This window comes from Opisthocomus hoazin, chromosome 22, assembly GCF_030867145.1.
Source record: "Opisthocomus hoazin isolate bOpiHoa1 chromosome 22, bOpiHoa1.hap1, whole genome shotgun sequence".
Taxonomy (NCBI): Eukaryota; Metazoa; Chordata; class Aves; order Opisthocomiformes; family Opisthocomidae; genus Opisthocomus; species Opisthocomus hoazin.
In genome coordinates this window covers 6,431,915-6,447,338 of record NC_134435.1, presented here as the reverse complement: position 1 = coordinate 6,447,338, position 15,424 = coordinate 6,431,915, and the positions used below count along the sequence as shown (strand labels likewise).

The 15,424-nt window shown below is 39.0% G+C and overlaps 1 protein-coding gene across 5 annotated transcripts in view; it reads left to right on the top strand.

Moving 5' to 3' along the window:
* Nucleotides 1-15,424, top strand: part of RNF130 (ring finger protein 130) — a 54,793-nt gene that overhangs the window by 11,259 nt on the left and 28,110 nt on the right. For all 5 annotated transcript variants that reach the window (XM_075441387.1, XM_075441386.1, XM_075441385.1 and 2 more), the window contains one exon: nucleotides 12,181-12,431. In XM_075441387.1, coding sequence (XP_075297502.1) covers nucleotides 12,181-12,431 — 251 coding nt within the window. The remainder of the gene's footprint in view (nucleotides 1-12,180; nucleotides 12,432-15,424) is intronic.

The following is a 15,424-nucleotide window of genomic DNA, read 5'->3' as shown; positions in this document are numbered from 1 at the left end:
TTTCTGTACTTGATGGCTGCACTGCTGGCTGACTTTTTTTTTCCTAGAATATTTTCAGTCCTTTTTCTTTAAGCACAGGGGGTTGCTTGGAAACTGGAATTTCCTAATTATTGCTCTGCATATTGTCACACAATTAGAATTGAATTCTTTTACTGAAGTGCTATGGTCGCTTCTTTCTCTCTTTTTGACGAGGGAAATGTCTTGTGGCTTCTTCTGGTTTAGTGGGGTTTGACCTTCCCAATTCTATATACCGCAGGAATTTTCCACGGAGATTTTGACCTCTTTGTAGCAATTCAAAGCCTGTTGGCAATCGCTTTTTATCTTAGGTACCTTCCTTAGACATTTTTGCAAGTAATATTAAGGCAAACAGTCCCATATTCTAGTGAAACACTTTTTACCAACTTCCTTTTGTGTTTTTTTGCCACTTCACTCTTTGCTGAGGTAGTACCCTCCTAAACCTTCAGCTCTCATCTGTTTTTGAAATACCTGTAAGATTGTAAGGTCTGCAGTCTGTTTAGCACATTTAGATTTGTGACCTCTGTGGCCTGGAATGCCTTATCGTGACAGAAAAAAAGAGGACCGATAACAGCACAGCTCTAGTGTTGTTTGCTCTCATACATATTAAATCACACAATGGGTTTGATTCTCATTTTCATACCTTCTTTCTCATAATGCTGTTAGATTTGGCAGGCACTTTCATAGCAGTGGGATGGTGTCTGTCTTTTATTAGGAAATGCTAGTTCACTCCGTGTGTCAGCTCTGAAGACTGCCCTATTGCGTTTGAAACTATCCCAGTAGGTCCAGTGATTCTGGTAGATTGAAATAATTTCTGAAGTTATAAAATGTGAGAGCCGCTGTTGGCAAAATGATGCCTTGAAAGCTAGCCAGGCAACTGTTTGGATACTTGTTATTTGGAGAAAAGCTAATACTGTCTTCAGCATGTTGACTTCCAAATATTTACTCTTAGTCATGGCAAGCTTTAAAAAAAGTAATTACAGAAGATGATGCATATGTACTCAGTCCCTGGTACACTGGAATATCTGTCACTGATTTGGGCTGTAGACACTATCTCAAAATTAGTATTGGACTTGAAGTGTACAAACTATGCGACAGACTAGAAGTAATTATCTGGGTCTGAAGTACCACCTTAGCACCACACTGCAGTGAAGAGGAATGTTGCTCCACAGCTTTTGTTTTCGTTGCATTAGGTCATGTAAGGGATCTTATTAGCAATCTGCACTTTGCAGAGCTTCCTGTAAATAAGTTCCTGTTTGCTTGACGAAAGAACTGCAAGTGTGTGTAACTGAGATGTAGGCTAGTCCTTTGGTGTTAGCGTCGGCACAGGCGGGGTTTGGGATCCAGCATTCCCCTCAGTGAGAATTATTCCAAGTGAGATATAGATTCATGAACCTATGGTTACGCAAATAAGCCTGTTCATGCAAATGTTGTGTGTAAAGCAGTCTTACACACATTCAGGGCACACTGGTCTTCTTTTTCCTGCCTTTTCAATCCTGTCACTGCTTGTATGCTTTTTTAGGTGGTGAATGACCACATTGTCTACTAATTAGATATTCTGGTGCACTACATCTCTTCTCTGTAGTATTTTCTATCCATAAAGGTTGGGAGGAGTTGACCTGGTGTATTTGATAGCTGTTCTGCTGCTGATTCAGTTAAATGGATGTTAAATAGAATTCATATAAAGTGAAAATGAAGGTGAGCAACCAAGTTGGTCTGATTTCCGTCTGATGTCTAGGGCTGTGCAGTGTTCCTCTTTTCTTTTAAAAATGCATTCTTCGCAAGACAATTTTGCGACTGTATTATGACGACCAGGTTCACAGCTCTGTTTTCTTTCTATAGACAAGTGAAAATAGACCTGGTGTCATTTTATATGTCTCTAACGCTATTTTTATACTGCTGTGTACCAAGCCTTAGGAATATTCTGTTGTCTTGGTGAAGCAGAGAGGAAAGCGCAACTGCTGATAATGCACACTCTGTGAACTGCACGCTTTCCTACTTTGATATTTGCATGAATTCCAATCACCAGCTTGGGCAACGTCAGTGCTAAAAGTAAGTAAAATATTATATAGATTTACGGATGTTGCCCACCTGCGTAGAGGTGATTCCCTAGGAAAAGAGCTCAGTAAGCAATTCTCACCTGTGAGATTAATATTTTATCCAAGTTATTTTATGCTTGATCACACATTTGAAAATTTTAATTGTAGGGAAATTTGTTCATACTCCACATACTACTTAGCAGAATATAAATTCCTTCTGGTGGCTAGGTAACAACTGTCACTGTCGAGTCAGTCTATCGTCACCGTGTCAAATGAACAGTTTCTATTGCTAATACCACAATTCGCTTTTTATTGTGTGATAGTCCACTATATGTCTGCCCCTATCGACTTCAAGCTGAGTTTTAAAGTAGATATTCACCTTAAGTTGATGAATTTTTAAAAAATGTATAAATATTTCTGTTAATCTTATTTGCAACATTATTTTCTTTGTGTATACCCTTGTATGTATTACTATGTGCATGGAAAATAAACTTCTGTTAGATATTCTTGTAGATGTCCTCTATCAACCTAAGTGAAGGACATCTTTCCCAGCATAGGTTGTGTTAGACTGTGATATCACTGGCAGGAAGGCAGTTTTGTGAGTGGTTTTGCTTGCTACTTCTGTTAAACCAGAACAAATACTGTCTAATGTAAAAAAGAGCCTGTGTGGTAGAGAAAATGTGTAGTAGCTGTCTCCTTTACAATCAATTATAAGAATAGGAAGGAAATGCAGGTAAAATAGCATTCTAATTCTTTTTTTTTTTTTGTTTGTGCATGGTGGAGACAGTCCTGTCAAGTATAAAATAGTTAAATTTTATATTAAACTTCTCTGTTAAAATCTAGACTCTTATTTGGATTTATACGAAAGAATATAAGCCAAAGAAATCTCTAAAGTTAACATTCCATACTCAGAATTTATGGAACAAATATAAACAGAAATATAAATAGATATAAATATTATCGAATGTAGAAGAGTGTCAAAATGAAGCTGCTGGATTCCAATACCTGCTGTTTATCAGTACTGAAGACATTTCCTGAAGTATTTAAACAACTTCTAATAGAATAGGTTTTTCAGAGGATTTACCTATACAAGTAGATCTTTTAAAGGTCTTAGAACAAGCTATAGACATCTCATCAGTAGAAGGTGACGTTCCCCTGCTGTAGTACTGCAGGAGAGCTGCCCAACACTGGCTCCCAGAAGCGGCTTCCTTTCAAAGGGAGGGTTGCTGATGGCCCTCTATTCACTTAAAAGCCACCCTAGCACAGGAAGCAAGGTCTGTACTTGCTTTGAACTGTGATAAAACTGGATGTATTTTAGGTGGATTATTTTAGGTCACTGGGTCAGAGGCAGGAGGGACAAGAAGTAATTTGCAGTTGTTGCCATCTAATGGCTATTCCATGTTCTTGCCCTAGTTTGGAGTGGGTAGAGCGGACTGCAGAGATGGGGCAGTCGAACTGCCGCTCTCCTCTGCTGTGGCACTTGCTGCGTGCAGCACATCTCCTCCTCTGCTGCTTGCCTTTTTCTCACAAATGTCTCTTTATGTAACTGTAAGCTGAACCGATGTGTGAAAGCTATGGCAGGGTGCGTTGCAGATTACTTTGCACAGAAGTGTGCTGAGGAATATTTAAGCTCTGTACCAACTCCACTGCAAAACTTTCCCTGGATTATTGAGACCTAGTTTTAATCCGCAGCTCAAAACTGATTTTATTGTATATTGCAATACTGTTGTTATAATTTATTGTTATTCATTTACCTTGGAATACTAGTGAAAATGAAAGCGAGATGAGTCACTAAAGCTGAAGCTTTAAAAAAGGCAAAACAACCAATAGCCTAACTGTAGTTTACATGCCTTTGACCATTTTATATTGTTTATTGTTTGTATTAGCTAATTGAAAATGTGGGGAACAAGTGTCAATGGCATTATAGTTAATCGTTTCCCACTGCATTTGGAGGTGAATTCATCAGGAAAATCTCTTGTACAGTAGATGGAGGTGTCTGACACTTAACGAGATGTGGAGAGGAGTGTGCTGGAAGCACGGATTCTGGACCATAAGGAAGCATTTGTCTCGTCAAGATAAGCCAGGGAAACCCCTTTACAAAGCTAACATAGCCTCAGTGCCTTGCAGGACTTCTTACCAGTGTTTTTGTGTGGTGTATGCCTCATCCACAACTGAAATAACAGCAGTTAGGCTCATTTTTCCTTAGCCAGCTGAAAGGGTAATTAGTTCTGTGACTGTGAAAAGGCCCACGGGACTGTTAGAGACAGTAAGTAATTATATTCTCTTTTTTATGCAAAGTCTGAGCCCCAGCAGCACAGTAATTCCCAAAACTTATGGATTCGGTGGAATCAAATTGATGATATTAATCTATGAATATGCTATTTATGAAGGTCTAAAAATATTTTGTAGTGTCCTTGGGTAAGACACTCTTGCCATTTCTCTTTTGTGCTATGCTGAATTTGTTTGGAATGACTGTCCAGATTGATGGATCTGTATGGAAGCTGTCTGTAGATAGAAGAAAATGCATGAGCATGACAGATTACCCTTCTTAGAAATCCCTGGGTTTTTTAGCTCCAGCTTCCGTTAGTGGGAATACAAACTGCTATATCAAAATAGCAAAATGGAAGCCACCTGCTAGCTCCCGATCACGTTACAGAATGCAAGATTATGGAGATTTATAGTTATCAAAATCTAAGTGTGTCTTAAACTGATGAATGGGCCAGAAAGGTCTACATTACATTAATATAATTGATCAGTCAAGAATGTGACACTGTAATCAGTGATTGGGTGTTAAATCCAGATCTAAGCTAACAGGTTTTAGACGTTCAGAAGCATACATGAAGAAAGGTTGTTTTCAAATACTCAGAAATATCTTTTGAAGATAAAGACTTACATATTTTGGAAGTATGTGAAACTGTGACATGAGTAACCTTTTTTCAGTAGTGTGTCATGTGGTAGGATTACACCATTTCCCTAGTCAAAACTTAACATGACCCTTCTGCATTTTATTAATTTGCATTTGCTCAAGGTTTGAATGTAAAATTTTGTCTACTTTGTTAGCATACTAATACCTTAACAGTGAAAGTATTCATTAAATAGGATTGCAAATGCAGTTTACTCACCATAATACATAGCTAAATGCCTTGTAAAACTACGTGGATGAGTGAAATGTGAATGAAAGAAAAAAAAAAATCTGTGCAGGTTGTGGAATGAGGATGATAGAATGATAAATTCCTTTGTACCAAGTTTTTTTTATTCTTCCGACATTATTTAAGTGGAATGTCTGTTTCCTTTTCAAAAAAACCTAGTGCAAGTAGATGCAAAGAAGCATTGCTCAGAGAAAAACGTCGTGTGAATTGTGTGTGAAATCATTGCAGCATCTGTCTGCTTTTCCCTTATCTAGGCTTGTTTTTCCCTAGTGTGAAGAACCCAAAAGTTCACATGCATAAAAACATATATATAAATGTAATTCCCAGAAGATAAAAGTCCTTCTGCAGAAAGGGAATATGCAATTGAAGTAGAATGGTCTAGGCAGTCAAAAGGGGGGAGGGGGCATCAAAACCCAAAGCCCTGAACCCGGTGTCCTTACCATTTGAAGTGAACTCTGCTGCAGTTCTGGTTCCAGGGATTCATACATTCTCCCTTCGGGTGCTCCCCCTACTCTGCCCAGTCACAAATCTGTCCTTCTGGTGCCCATCAGAAATGGTGAAGGTAGTGCATTTTTGCTTTCATAAGTCAAGACTGGGCAAAGATTCAGGAACTTGTGGGATGCTTAGAGAAGAGGTGGGTGTATCTTGTAGGTTAATAGAAGGATCTTAACTTTTTTAACAGTGCTTAGTGTCATATGAATTATGATAGAAGATAAAAAAGAGCTCTCTGGCTAAGGTTGATGGAGAGGAAATGATCTGCAGTGAAGCTGAAGTCTCAACGCCTCTGTTCTGCATACAAATACTGAATTGTATCTTTGAGAGACTGTAATTGTCAGTTTTCTTGTTGGGTATGCCGAGGGTAGCAGAGACAGATGGACCTTGTCAGTCTTGAGGACATGCAGGGCCATAGCTCCACCATCTCCCGTCTATCAGTGTGATTTGGACTTGTGAATGAAGCAGGAGGATTTAGCTGTGACTACCTGTTTTGATCTTATGCAGAGTTCTCCTTGAGAAACATCTCCTTGAGTGTCAGAATGGAGCAACTGGGTTACGAAATAATGCGTCAGCAGTTGTAATCTAAATATGGCCCAACAGCTTCCTCAACCGATTTTGCTATTTAGCTTTCTTTTCTATTGGGAACTCTTGGTCATAGCAGATTATAAAGCTGATGTAAAAGTATGGGAAGAACATTATACTGAAGCGTTGTTTCTTGTTTAATGAAGGAAGGGGGGCATTGGAAAGATCATTCCTGCTTAGAAGATGATTGCTTATCAGCTATGGACTTAATAATTTAGTGTGCTACAGGCTAGTGCAACAAGAATCTGATTAGGCTTTAATGTTTGTTTTGAACTTAATTGTGTCACACCCATCTTTGGAAAGCTACTCTTGCTGTTTCTGGTTTTCTAATCATAAGCCTCAGTCATATCCCTATTTTTTCTTAAAGGAGCAGAGCTCAGTGACTGTCCATCACATGTCTATTAGCAGTACAGCGATGCGTGGTACATGCCAAATACTGAAGTGTATGTAGTCACATTTAGAGGGCGTGGTACAAGTGCCCTTTCTTAGCCTGGCAGAGTAAAATCTGCTGAAGCTCTTTTTGCTGCAATCAAGGAAGAGGTTTGAGTGTTCTTCAGACATAACTTGTCTGTATTTCAGTTGCAATTCATAGAACCCTGGTCCTCAGAACCTGGATATCTACTTTGTGGTCCTCTTAAGTCAGAATTCAAGTTTTAGCCTTGGAAGAGATTTTGTTTTTATTTTCCCCAGGTTGTTTTGCGTGGGTTGGTGTAGCAGAGACTTGTGATTTCTGCAAATATCTGCTCAATATTTTGAGGTAGCTAGGTGTTCCACTGGTTGTGTTCTAACTGATGTGTCCCGTGAAAGCCTAACTTCTAGGTAAACGTTTCGTATACTGCTGTCCTTTACAGTTTTCTCACGATAGCATTACAACATCTGTTCTAGTGTCTGGCGCTACATAAAATAGGCATCCTAAAGTAAGTGTTTGTATACAGACAAGAATTCAACATTTTTGATGTTATAAAGGCAACAGGCAGAAATATGTTTTAAAATGCTGTCCAGTCTAATTTTAAAATTTATGTATATTCTTGACATTAAATTCTTGCCTTGCTTAGAACTAAGTAACTGACAAATATTACAGTTTTTTTCTGCTTTCAGAAGTATTTGATTTGGGACCTCTCAAACAATCTATTTTACCCTTGAGATTGCACTGATGTGTTGACAGCTTGGATGTGCTCTTGTTTACTTTCTGATCAGATCAAAATAAAAATATGTGCAGCTAGACCAGTTTTAATTGCTCTGAAGATGTGCCAAGGCTCTTCCTCTTGGTGTCTGCTTTTCCAAAAGCCTGGTTTAGAAAGTAAGACCTATCTCCATGAAGAATTTTTCTGATTTATATTAGACTAGAATTTTAAGGTATCCGAATAATTTGTGTATTTTTCCCCAATGTCGTTAAGTACTATGGAATTTGTATTTATAAGCTGTGCTCCCCAAGCCCACCTTTTCTGGCAGTGCAGCTTTGCATACAGCTCAGTATGCCTATTCGCTTTGCCTCACCTCACCTCGTGGGTTCCATGGATTATCTCCTCTGTGGTGAAGTCCCTTACCTTGTGGGGGTAATTCTTGCTTCTGCCTCTGCTCCCTTGCAGCTCAGAGTTTTCTGATGTTTCTGCAGAACTCCCGATCGCTCTCTCAGTACTTCATATATAACAATAGCACTTCATTTGTGCTTTTCTGTTTTCTTTGTTGACGTTTTGTGGGCTCCCAAATGCTGTTGGAGTGGTTTCACTGGTACTTAATGTTATTCCAACAAATGTGTCGCTCACAGTAATGGGACTGACCCCTTTCCTGGGTACTGAATAGCGTGTGTTGCCATATTTTTAATTCTGATATGTGTTCAGAAATGTTTAACATGCAGTTACAAGGTTTTAATAGAAGAATGGGAAAGTCTGGTTTGTGAAAATGGGCAGTTTTATTTCCAATTACATTATCATTAATGATCTTCTGATTGTTGCAGTTGAGTAGGCAGTAGCATTTCAGTGTCTGAATCATGTGCCTTTATTAGAAAGGTGGGGATTTTGTTTGCTTTTTTAAAGGAAGTATTCTGACATTTCCACCAGCAGAATTATTCAGATAAATGTGTCTTAACTTTAGGTTGTTCAGAATGAAGTCATGCAAGGATTCAGTTACGATTACATATTGTCTGCTATTTAAAGAGAGAACATTAGACTGCAGTCATCTCGCGCTCGTGAAAGAATATCTGCTTCATGCTGTCTGCAGCATCAGCATGCACTATCAGAGACTGTCCTTCTGCCCCACTATTGACCAAACAGCTGCTTGGGCTGTTCACAAGCCCAGTAAAAAAACAATCAGCTGTTTGGCAGTTGCATTTTGCCAGGCTGCCATTCCCTGCATCCTCCAAGGGGTGGTAGACAGATGGAAGGTGTCTGACTGAACCATGCCCATCTTTAGCTTGGTATCCTGGCCATAGCTGTCCATATTTTAAGGTTCAGACAAACATTTGGTAGTCAAGAATCAACAAAATAAACACAAAATGAAACAATTATTTACTTGTGATGAGACTGGTAATTTTGTTTTGAGATGACTTGCTATTTATTTTCGAAGTGTGCTCTTTTAAAATTGTAGGAGATACAGATAGATAAGTGAGAGAGCAAAGCAGTTTTCTCAGGAGCTCTACAGGAAACTTCTGGGTGTTGCTGGTTTTCCCATCTTCTTGTTTTTAGTGTCTTCTCCGCTTTGAAGTCCTTCTCTTTTCCTTCCCAATGTAATATTACACAGATTTAATGATGAATTGCAACTTCATCCCTTTTCATACGTAATGTTGTGTAACTATCCTAATTAAATGTGCACATGGTAAAATTGCAAGCTAGAAAGAGCTCTTTGGGCTTGGATGATACCAATTAAATGATTTATATTTACAGGCATCAATATTTATCTTATGCCTACCATCTGTCCTAGCTTATCATTTATGGTTGAGCGTGTAGTTCATTAGCTTGAGTTAGCATTCCAGCTTCTTTGCTCTGGACATTGTGTTCTTGGCGGAGGAGAGCATTGCTTTTCATAAGATTATGTAGTAAGACATATTTTAACTTTTACAAACACTGTTAGTCTTTCTGTGTTCACCTGAGGATTTTTTTCTGCATAAGTTTCAGAAATGCAAGGTTTCAAGGTGCTTAAAATGAATGAGTCAGTGCCTCCTCCTGCCCCCAATTGTTCTCAGGCAGGGAGCTCTTGCTAAAATTATTTAGGGTGATGCCCCTGACAAAAATACGGATGAACCAAGTCCCAGTTTCCACTGAGCTTCAGTATGTTAAACAGACACAATTTATTTTTCTTTTCTGCGGTTCTCCTTGGCTGCAGGGTCAGAAGCAGCAGTAGCACTTTGACTGTTCCCAGTTGAGTCGTTTGGAATGCAAATCACTTTGCAGTGATGCCAGAGGTTCCCTTTGTGCTGGGCTTTATATAAAACGTGTGACAGATTGTCAGCTTTGTCACGTTCCCTGGGCAGCAGGAGACAGAGTCTTCAGCTTTTGATTCAGAGAGAACTGGACCAGTATCGGAAAATCTTAGTCAGCTTTGCTTTGCAGATAGCTGTAAATCACATCAGCATGCTACATTGAGTGCTTCTGACTGATATTTTGATTCTAACATAATTCCTTGGTGAAAATAAATACCTGCTGGGGAAGTGTAAAAGAACATGTGCTCTGGGGAATACAGTTCCCCCGCACCCTTCCCCGCCTTTCTTCACTATCTGAACAAGACATGGAGAATGGAAGCAAAGCCTAGGGCAAATATCAAGTAATATAAACTACGTGCTCATGATTGATCTTGATTGAGCTTTAGGGATTGGGGGTTACAGGAGCACGTGCTGCATCTACGTACAGAATCTTGCAGGAAAGGTGGCTCCTGTCTTGTAATTAAGTGCTGCAAGTCTGGGCAGGGACCCTCTCCCCAACTGGACAAGTAGGAATCCAAGTAGATTTCCTCTGAAAATAAAGCAAGTGGTGGCTTTTTACTCTGTTTCTGAGTTTTGCTGCCTATTAAATATCTTGGTTAATTTGCATGAAACCAAAGAGTATGTCTTGAACTGAAGTGTCTGTGGAGAGCTGGACTTAAGTGGACATTATGTGAATTTGTGGTATACTAGTGTTTAAATAAGTTGTATCCATAAATTGTGTTGGGTTTTGGTTGCTATTCGAACCTTTTGAGCTACTGTGACACTTTTTTCAAAAATACTCATTTGGAAACACTGAACATTCTTTTCCTACTTATACCTGTGTTACCAGGGCAAAGCATGAATGTCTTTACCATTTCAATTTTAAATAAAGAAAAGTTGAAATTTCTTCAGGAAATCAATTTTGTGGAATATTTTTAAAATTATTGTGCAAATCTTATTTTCTGAGATTATTAGTTTTGATTCTTCTGAGTAGTTCTGTCAGCATGATCCACAACACTAATGTTAGGGAATTTGTTCAGAAAACCGAGGATAGTGACAAGTTACTGTTTGGTATGGTGAATGGGACAAGTAATGAGATAACATTTAAGACTTACACAATTCTATTAAAGCCCCTATTCTGGAAAATCATGTAGCTGTCTGGAACTGTCACCCTGACTTATTGTGCCCTCGCTTTCAAAGGTGCTGCTTTTTTGGGGTCTTTGGCTTCATTTTGTGCATGCAATAACTTCTTAAAAAATCATATATTGATTAAAAGGCTTAGGGCCTCATGTTCTCTCTTCACTGTGGCACTAGGTTCTCTATAACTTAAATCCAGAATCCCGGTGCTGAAGTCGCTTGCATTATACCATTCCTCTCTGAAGGAACATGAACTGGAGCAAGCAGATGGAGCAAATAGATAAGCAGACTTCTCAAGCGTTTTGAAAATAGGTCTTGAAAGGGGTTTTAGTATAGGAAGCAAGTAGACATAGATGAATGAGAATGGCACTCGTAAGGATTTTTTTCTTTCTGGCTTTGGCTTTTCTATAAAGTTTGCTTGCTTTGAACTTGGGTCAGAATTGCCCTGAGTTCAAGATCCTCTTTGTTATGGGGCCTTTGCTTTTAAAACATAGATGCTCTCTCTGCTCTGCAGGTGATTTCATTCGTTTCAGCAGTCTTGTGGTTTAATTCTCTTATTATCCTTGTGCTAAGAATTTTCCCTTTGGGACAGGAGGTAATCTAGAGGCAGGACACCCTGAAAACCAGATGGGCTACGCATTCAAAATAGAGCTGATGAAGCTGACAGCCTCTCTGTGGTTTTATCTTATCGAGCACGTCTTTGTATGGGTGATAAAATCAGCACTCGAACTTCTGCCAAGTTTAGGGTTTGGTGTTTTTTAATTTCTCTTTTGCAGTTGCAGCCAGACTTAGTCACTTTACTTTCACTTCTGTCTGAAGTGATGTAGGTAGAAGTTTGGTTTAGTTGCTTCCTTGCTGGAATTGTGATTTACAGGTCCTTGACAACCTTGGTGGCATGTGGAAGCCTCGTAACCACTCAGGGAACCTTGCATAACTCTCCAGGGCAACTTGTACACAGCACTGTGTATACTGAGACCACTCTAGCAATATCATTGAACTTGTCTTCTAAATGTTTGTCTGTGAGTTACCTATTTAGGTATTCTCAGCTTCAAATCTGGAATAAATGTACTTTCTAAGCTAGTTCAGACTGCCCGCTGATTATAATGTGGGAAGTCTTGTGTAACCACCCATAGAGATCTGCTACTATGTGTGGAGCTGCAGACAGTTTGCATGTTAATGCCCTAATTTGAAAATCTGAGTTTGAAGGACAAGCCATGAGTTGAGTGCCCAGTAGCATGTTTCTTGTGCCATAGATGGCTTGGATTGAAATCTCTAAGCTGTCAAATGGCTTTGCATTTGGAAAATCTTATGAGCAGCATGCCATGCTAATTTTGAATTTAAATTAAATATTTTTCTTTTTTTATAGGAACTGGAGACATTGTTGCTGTCATGATTACAGAATCAAAGGTTAAGGAGATCCTGAATTATTTGGAAAAGAATATCTCTGTCCTGATGGCAATAGCAGTGGGGTCCCGTGTTCCTCCAAAAAACTTCAGTCGGGGCTCTCTAGTCTTTGTGTCAATATCATTCATTGTTTTGATGATAATTTCTTCAGCGTGGTTAATATTTTACTTCATCCAGAAGATCAGGTACACAAGTGCACGTGACAGGAATCAGGTAAGGGGACTTCTCTTTTTCTCTAAGTTCTGGAGGTGATATTTCTGTATACGGCACTCAATAGAGAACAGATCGTTTCTAAGGAATGTCCATCAAACCAGCATTCAGAACCTTTTTGTTCAGAGGCAGAGCATGCTGGTGGACAAGGATTTTTATATAGCAAAGTGTTTTTATCCTGAGCAGCACCACTACAAGATCTTATTACATAACAGGAAAGTATAGAATTGAAGCAAAATATTTGGATTTTGGTGAGTTTAAGCCCAAGAGCAAGATAGATTCTACATTGGCTGAATAATACGTACTGTATGTATGTTGGGAATGGGGAGGAAAGTTAAATTGTGAAGGAACTTGTATAGTGTAGGGGAGCACAAGCTAAGGTTATGAATTCTATCCATGTTATTAAGGATAGCTTTAGTAATAGTTAAAGTAGTTCTGAAGCTGTATAAAGGTATTTCCAAGCTATAATCTGTCATGAATGTTAGGGTAAGAAAACTAAGGTACAGAGCTGCTTAGTGATCTGCACAAACTTTCAACTTTATTCAAGATCACACTTGGTATGGACTGCCTGATTCTCCTGGCCATATATTTTAAGTAAAATTTTGTTCAGTATGCCTTTCCTATGTTCTTTTTCAACTCTGATTTAAGGACTGAATTAAATATGGCCAAACTTGGAGATCTTGATTAAATAAAGTCATCAACTCAAATATCGGTTAAACTTCAGAAGTAAATGTTTTACTAGCGTGGCCTTAATGACCCACTGCCTCCGTAGTGTGCCTTGGCTTTTATTGAGAAGGGTCAGTAAATCTCAGGAAATCCGCTGTGCTGTCTCTGCCTCTGTGTCTCTCTGTCAAGGCTAACTTAGAAAGCTGCTGACCTCTAGTCACTGTCTCCCTTCCCCCCTGAATTAGAGCTAATGCAAGGGAACTCACGATGAAGCAGTGTTTAGGATCTGTAAAGATGTTTTGTCAAACCTAAAAGAAATGCAAACTTATAAAGCCTCACTTGTGACAAAGGATTTCCTTTTTGGTTTCTATAAATAGTGTCTGATGCTGCAAGTCCCGTGGGCATCCTGTAGATTTTCCTAAGGATGTCATTCTTAAGTGACCACACTGTAACCGATATTTAGTGTGGTCCCTTGGGATGGTGAAAGTTTAAATATAACTGTTACTCAATGAATGTCTGTAGAATGCTAAATTGTTCCTACTGCATCCCCTACATGGTTCTAGGCTTCTTCCAAATGTCCATGTTTCGAAACAGTTGCTCCATGGGGAAAGGGCTCTTATGACCTTTTTTCTTTCTTTAGATTTTTACAAAGGTCAGGAGAAACTTGATGAAAATTTTATGTGGTTTAAAAAGCTGAGCTTATTAAACTTTAATAAGAAGGTGGCGACAGCTACAGCTTATTTTTGAAGAGCTTTGAGAGCTTTCACAGAGAGAAGGCTGTGCTGTTACTGGTGAAATAACTTGATTTAGGCTATGATCTTGTTTTTAAGTTATGTCAAGACACAAAAAAAATCAAAACCGTCAAAAACATGCTGTGTTTTGTAGATAGTTCGAGTAGATACTGCTATTTCACGTCACTGGTCTTGCACGCTTCCGCCAGAGATGTGAAACTCTTTTGCATATGGTGGTGGCCTTTTGCATCGAGACACTTCTGGGTTTTAAAAGCAATCATGTGCTGTATGCCTATGCCCAAACTTGCCAAAATAGCAAATCCTGAGCGTTTCCAATGTTGGCATAAAAACACTATGTGTTCAAATTAGAAAATGTAGGAGATGGATCTTTTTAATGGAAGAGATGAAAGTTACTGTTTAGCAAATTTATTTACAGAAGAGAACATGTATACATTTTGGAAGAGTTTTGCTGAAATATTATACTTCCAGTAGAAAATAATCTGTCTTTACAAGTTCTTGTAGTGCGTATACAATCATATGCAGCACAACTAAATATAAATACTACCCATGATTACTTAGTTGGTAGCGTTGAGCATTAAAGTTAAATGCCTTTTCAGCCTTAGTTCTCTCTTAGTAATCACACTTTTGGTTATATAATGATTATCTATTCCAGCAATGTGCCAATGTGTTCTGTGTCGTTAAGTATTCAGGACAATACGCTTGTTCCAGGACATGTAATTTAGATTTGCTTAAATTGACCAATTTTTCACATGTTGAAGTTAGGGTGAGATGTCTGACTTCAGGAAGCGTGTAATTTCCCCTTCCCAGCTCTGTTTCTGATGCTGCATTTCCTACATGGGTATACTTCGGTAGTTGAGACTGAGTATCTGATTTTGTTTCAAATTCATGCTCTAAAAAATATTAATAAGAGCTGTTCTTCTGTGGAAAACACAAAAAATGTGCTTGTGTAACTCTAGAACAACAGTGGTACAGTTGTTTGTGGTGGACTTCTGAGGTCTTTGTGTTTCTCGGGTAAAAGCAGCCTTCTTAGTTTCAGTTTGTATGCAGAAAAAGTATATGATACAGGGGGTACAACTTAGGAAGGATTTAATTTTCAGCTGTGTAGAAGTCAGGCACAAAACCCGCACATTTGATTCGGGCTGTGTGGGAGGTTTCGATAGGCGCAGCTTACGTTCTCAGAAACAGCCCGTCTCTTTCAAAGGCAGAGTGCAAGATGGAGGTAAAGCATGAAGTACACGATCTTCCCTTTTTCCAGTCAGTGTAAACCAAATCTGATGTCTCAGGTTCCTGAAACAAGAAGACGCAAGCTTTATTCCACTCGGTGCCCCATCTCTGGGATCCCACAGACCAGCTGGCAAACAGCTGCTCTGCCTTGGCTGGGAACTGGGCATTGCGGTGGGAATCAGCACCTGAATTGCACAGTTGGCTCCTTGCATCCAACTGTGGTGGTCATAAAAACAGCATAAACAACAAAAAATAGCTTGACCTTTGCGTTCAGATTGAGGTTCATCTTCAAACCAGTATTCGTTTCAGCTTTGATTAAGTCTGTATTGGCTTATTTAGATTTCATGACCCGTT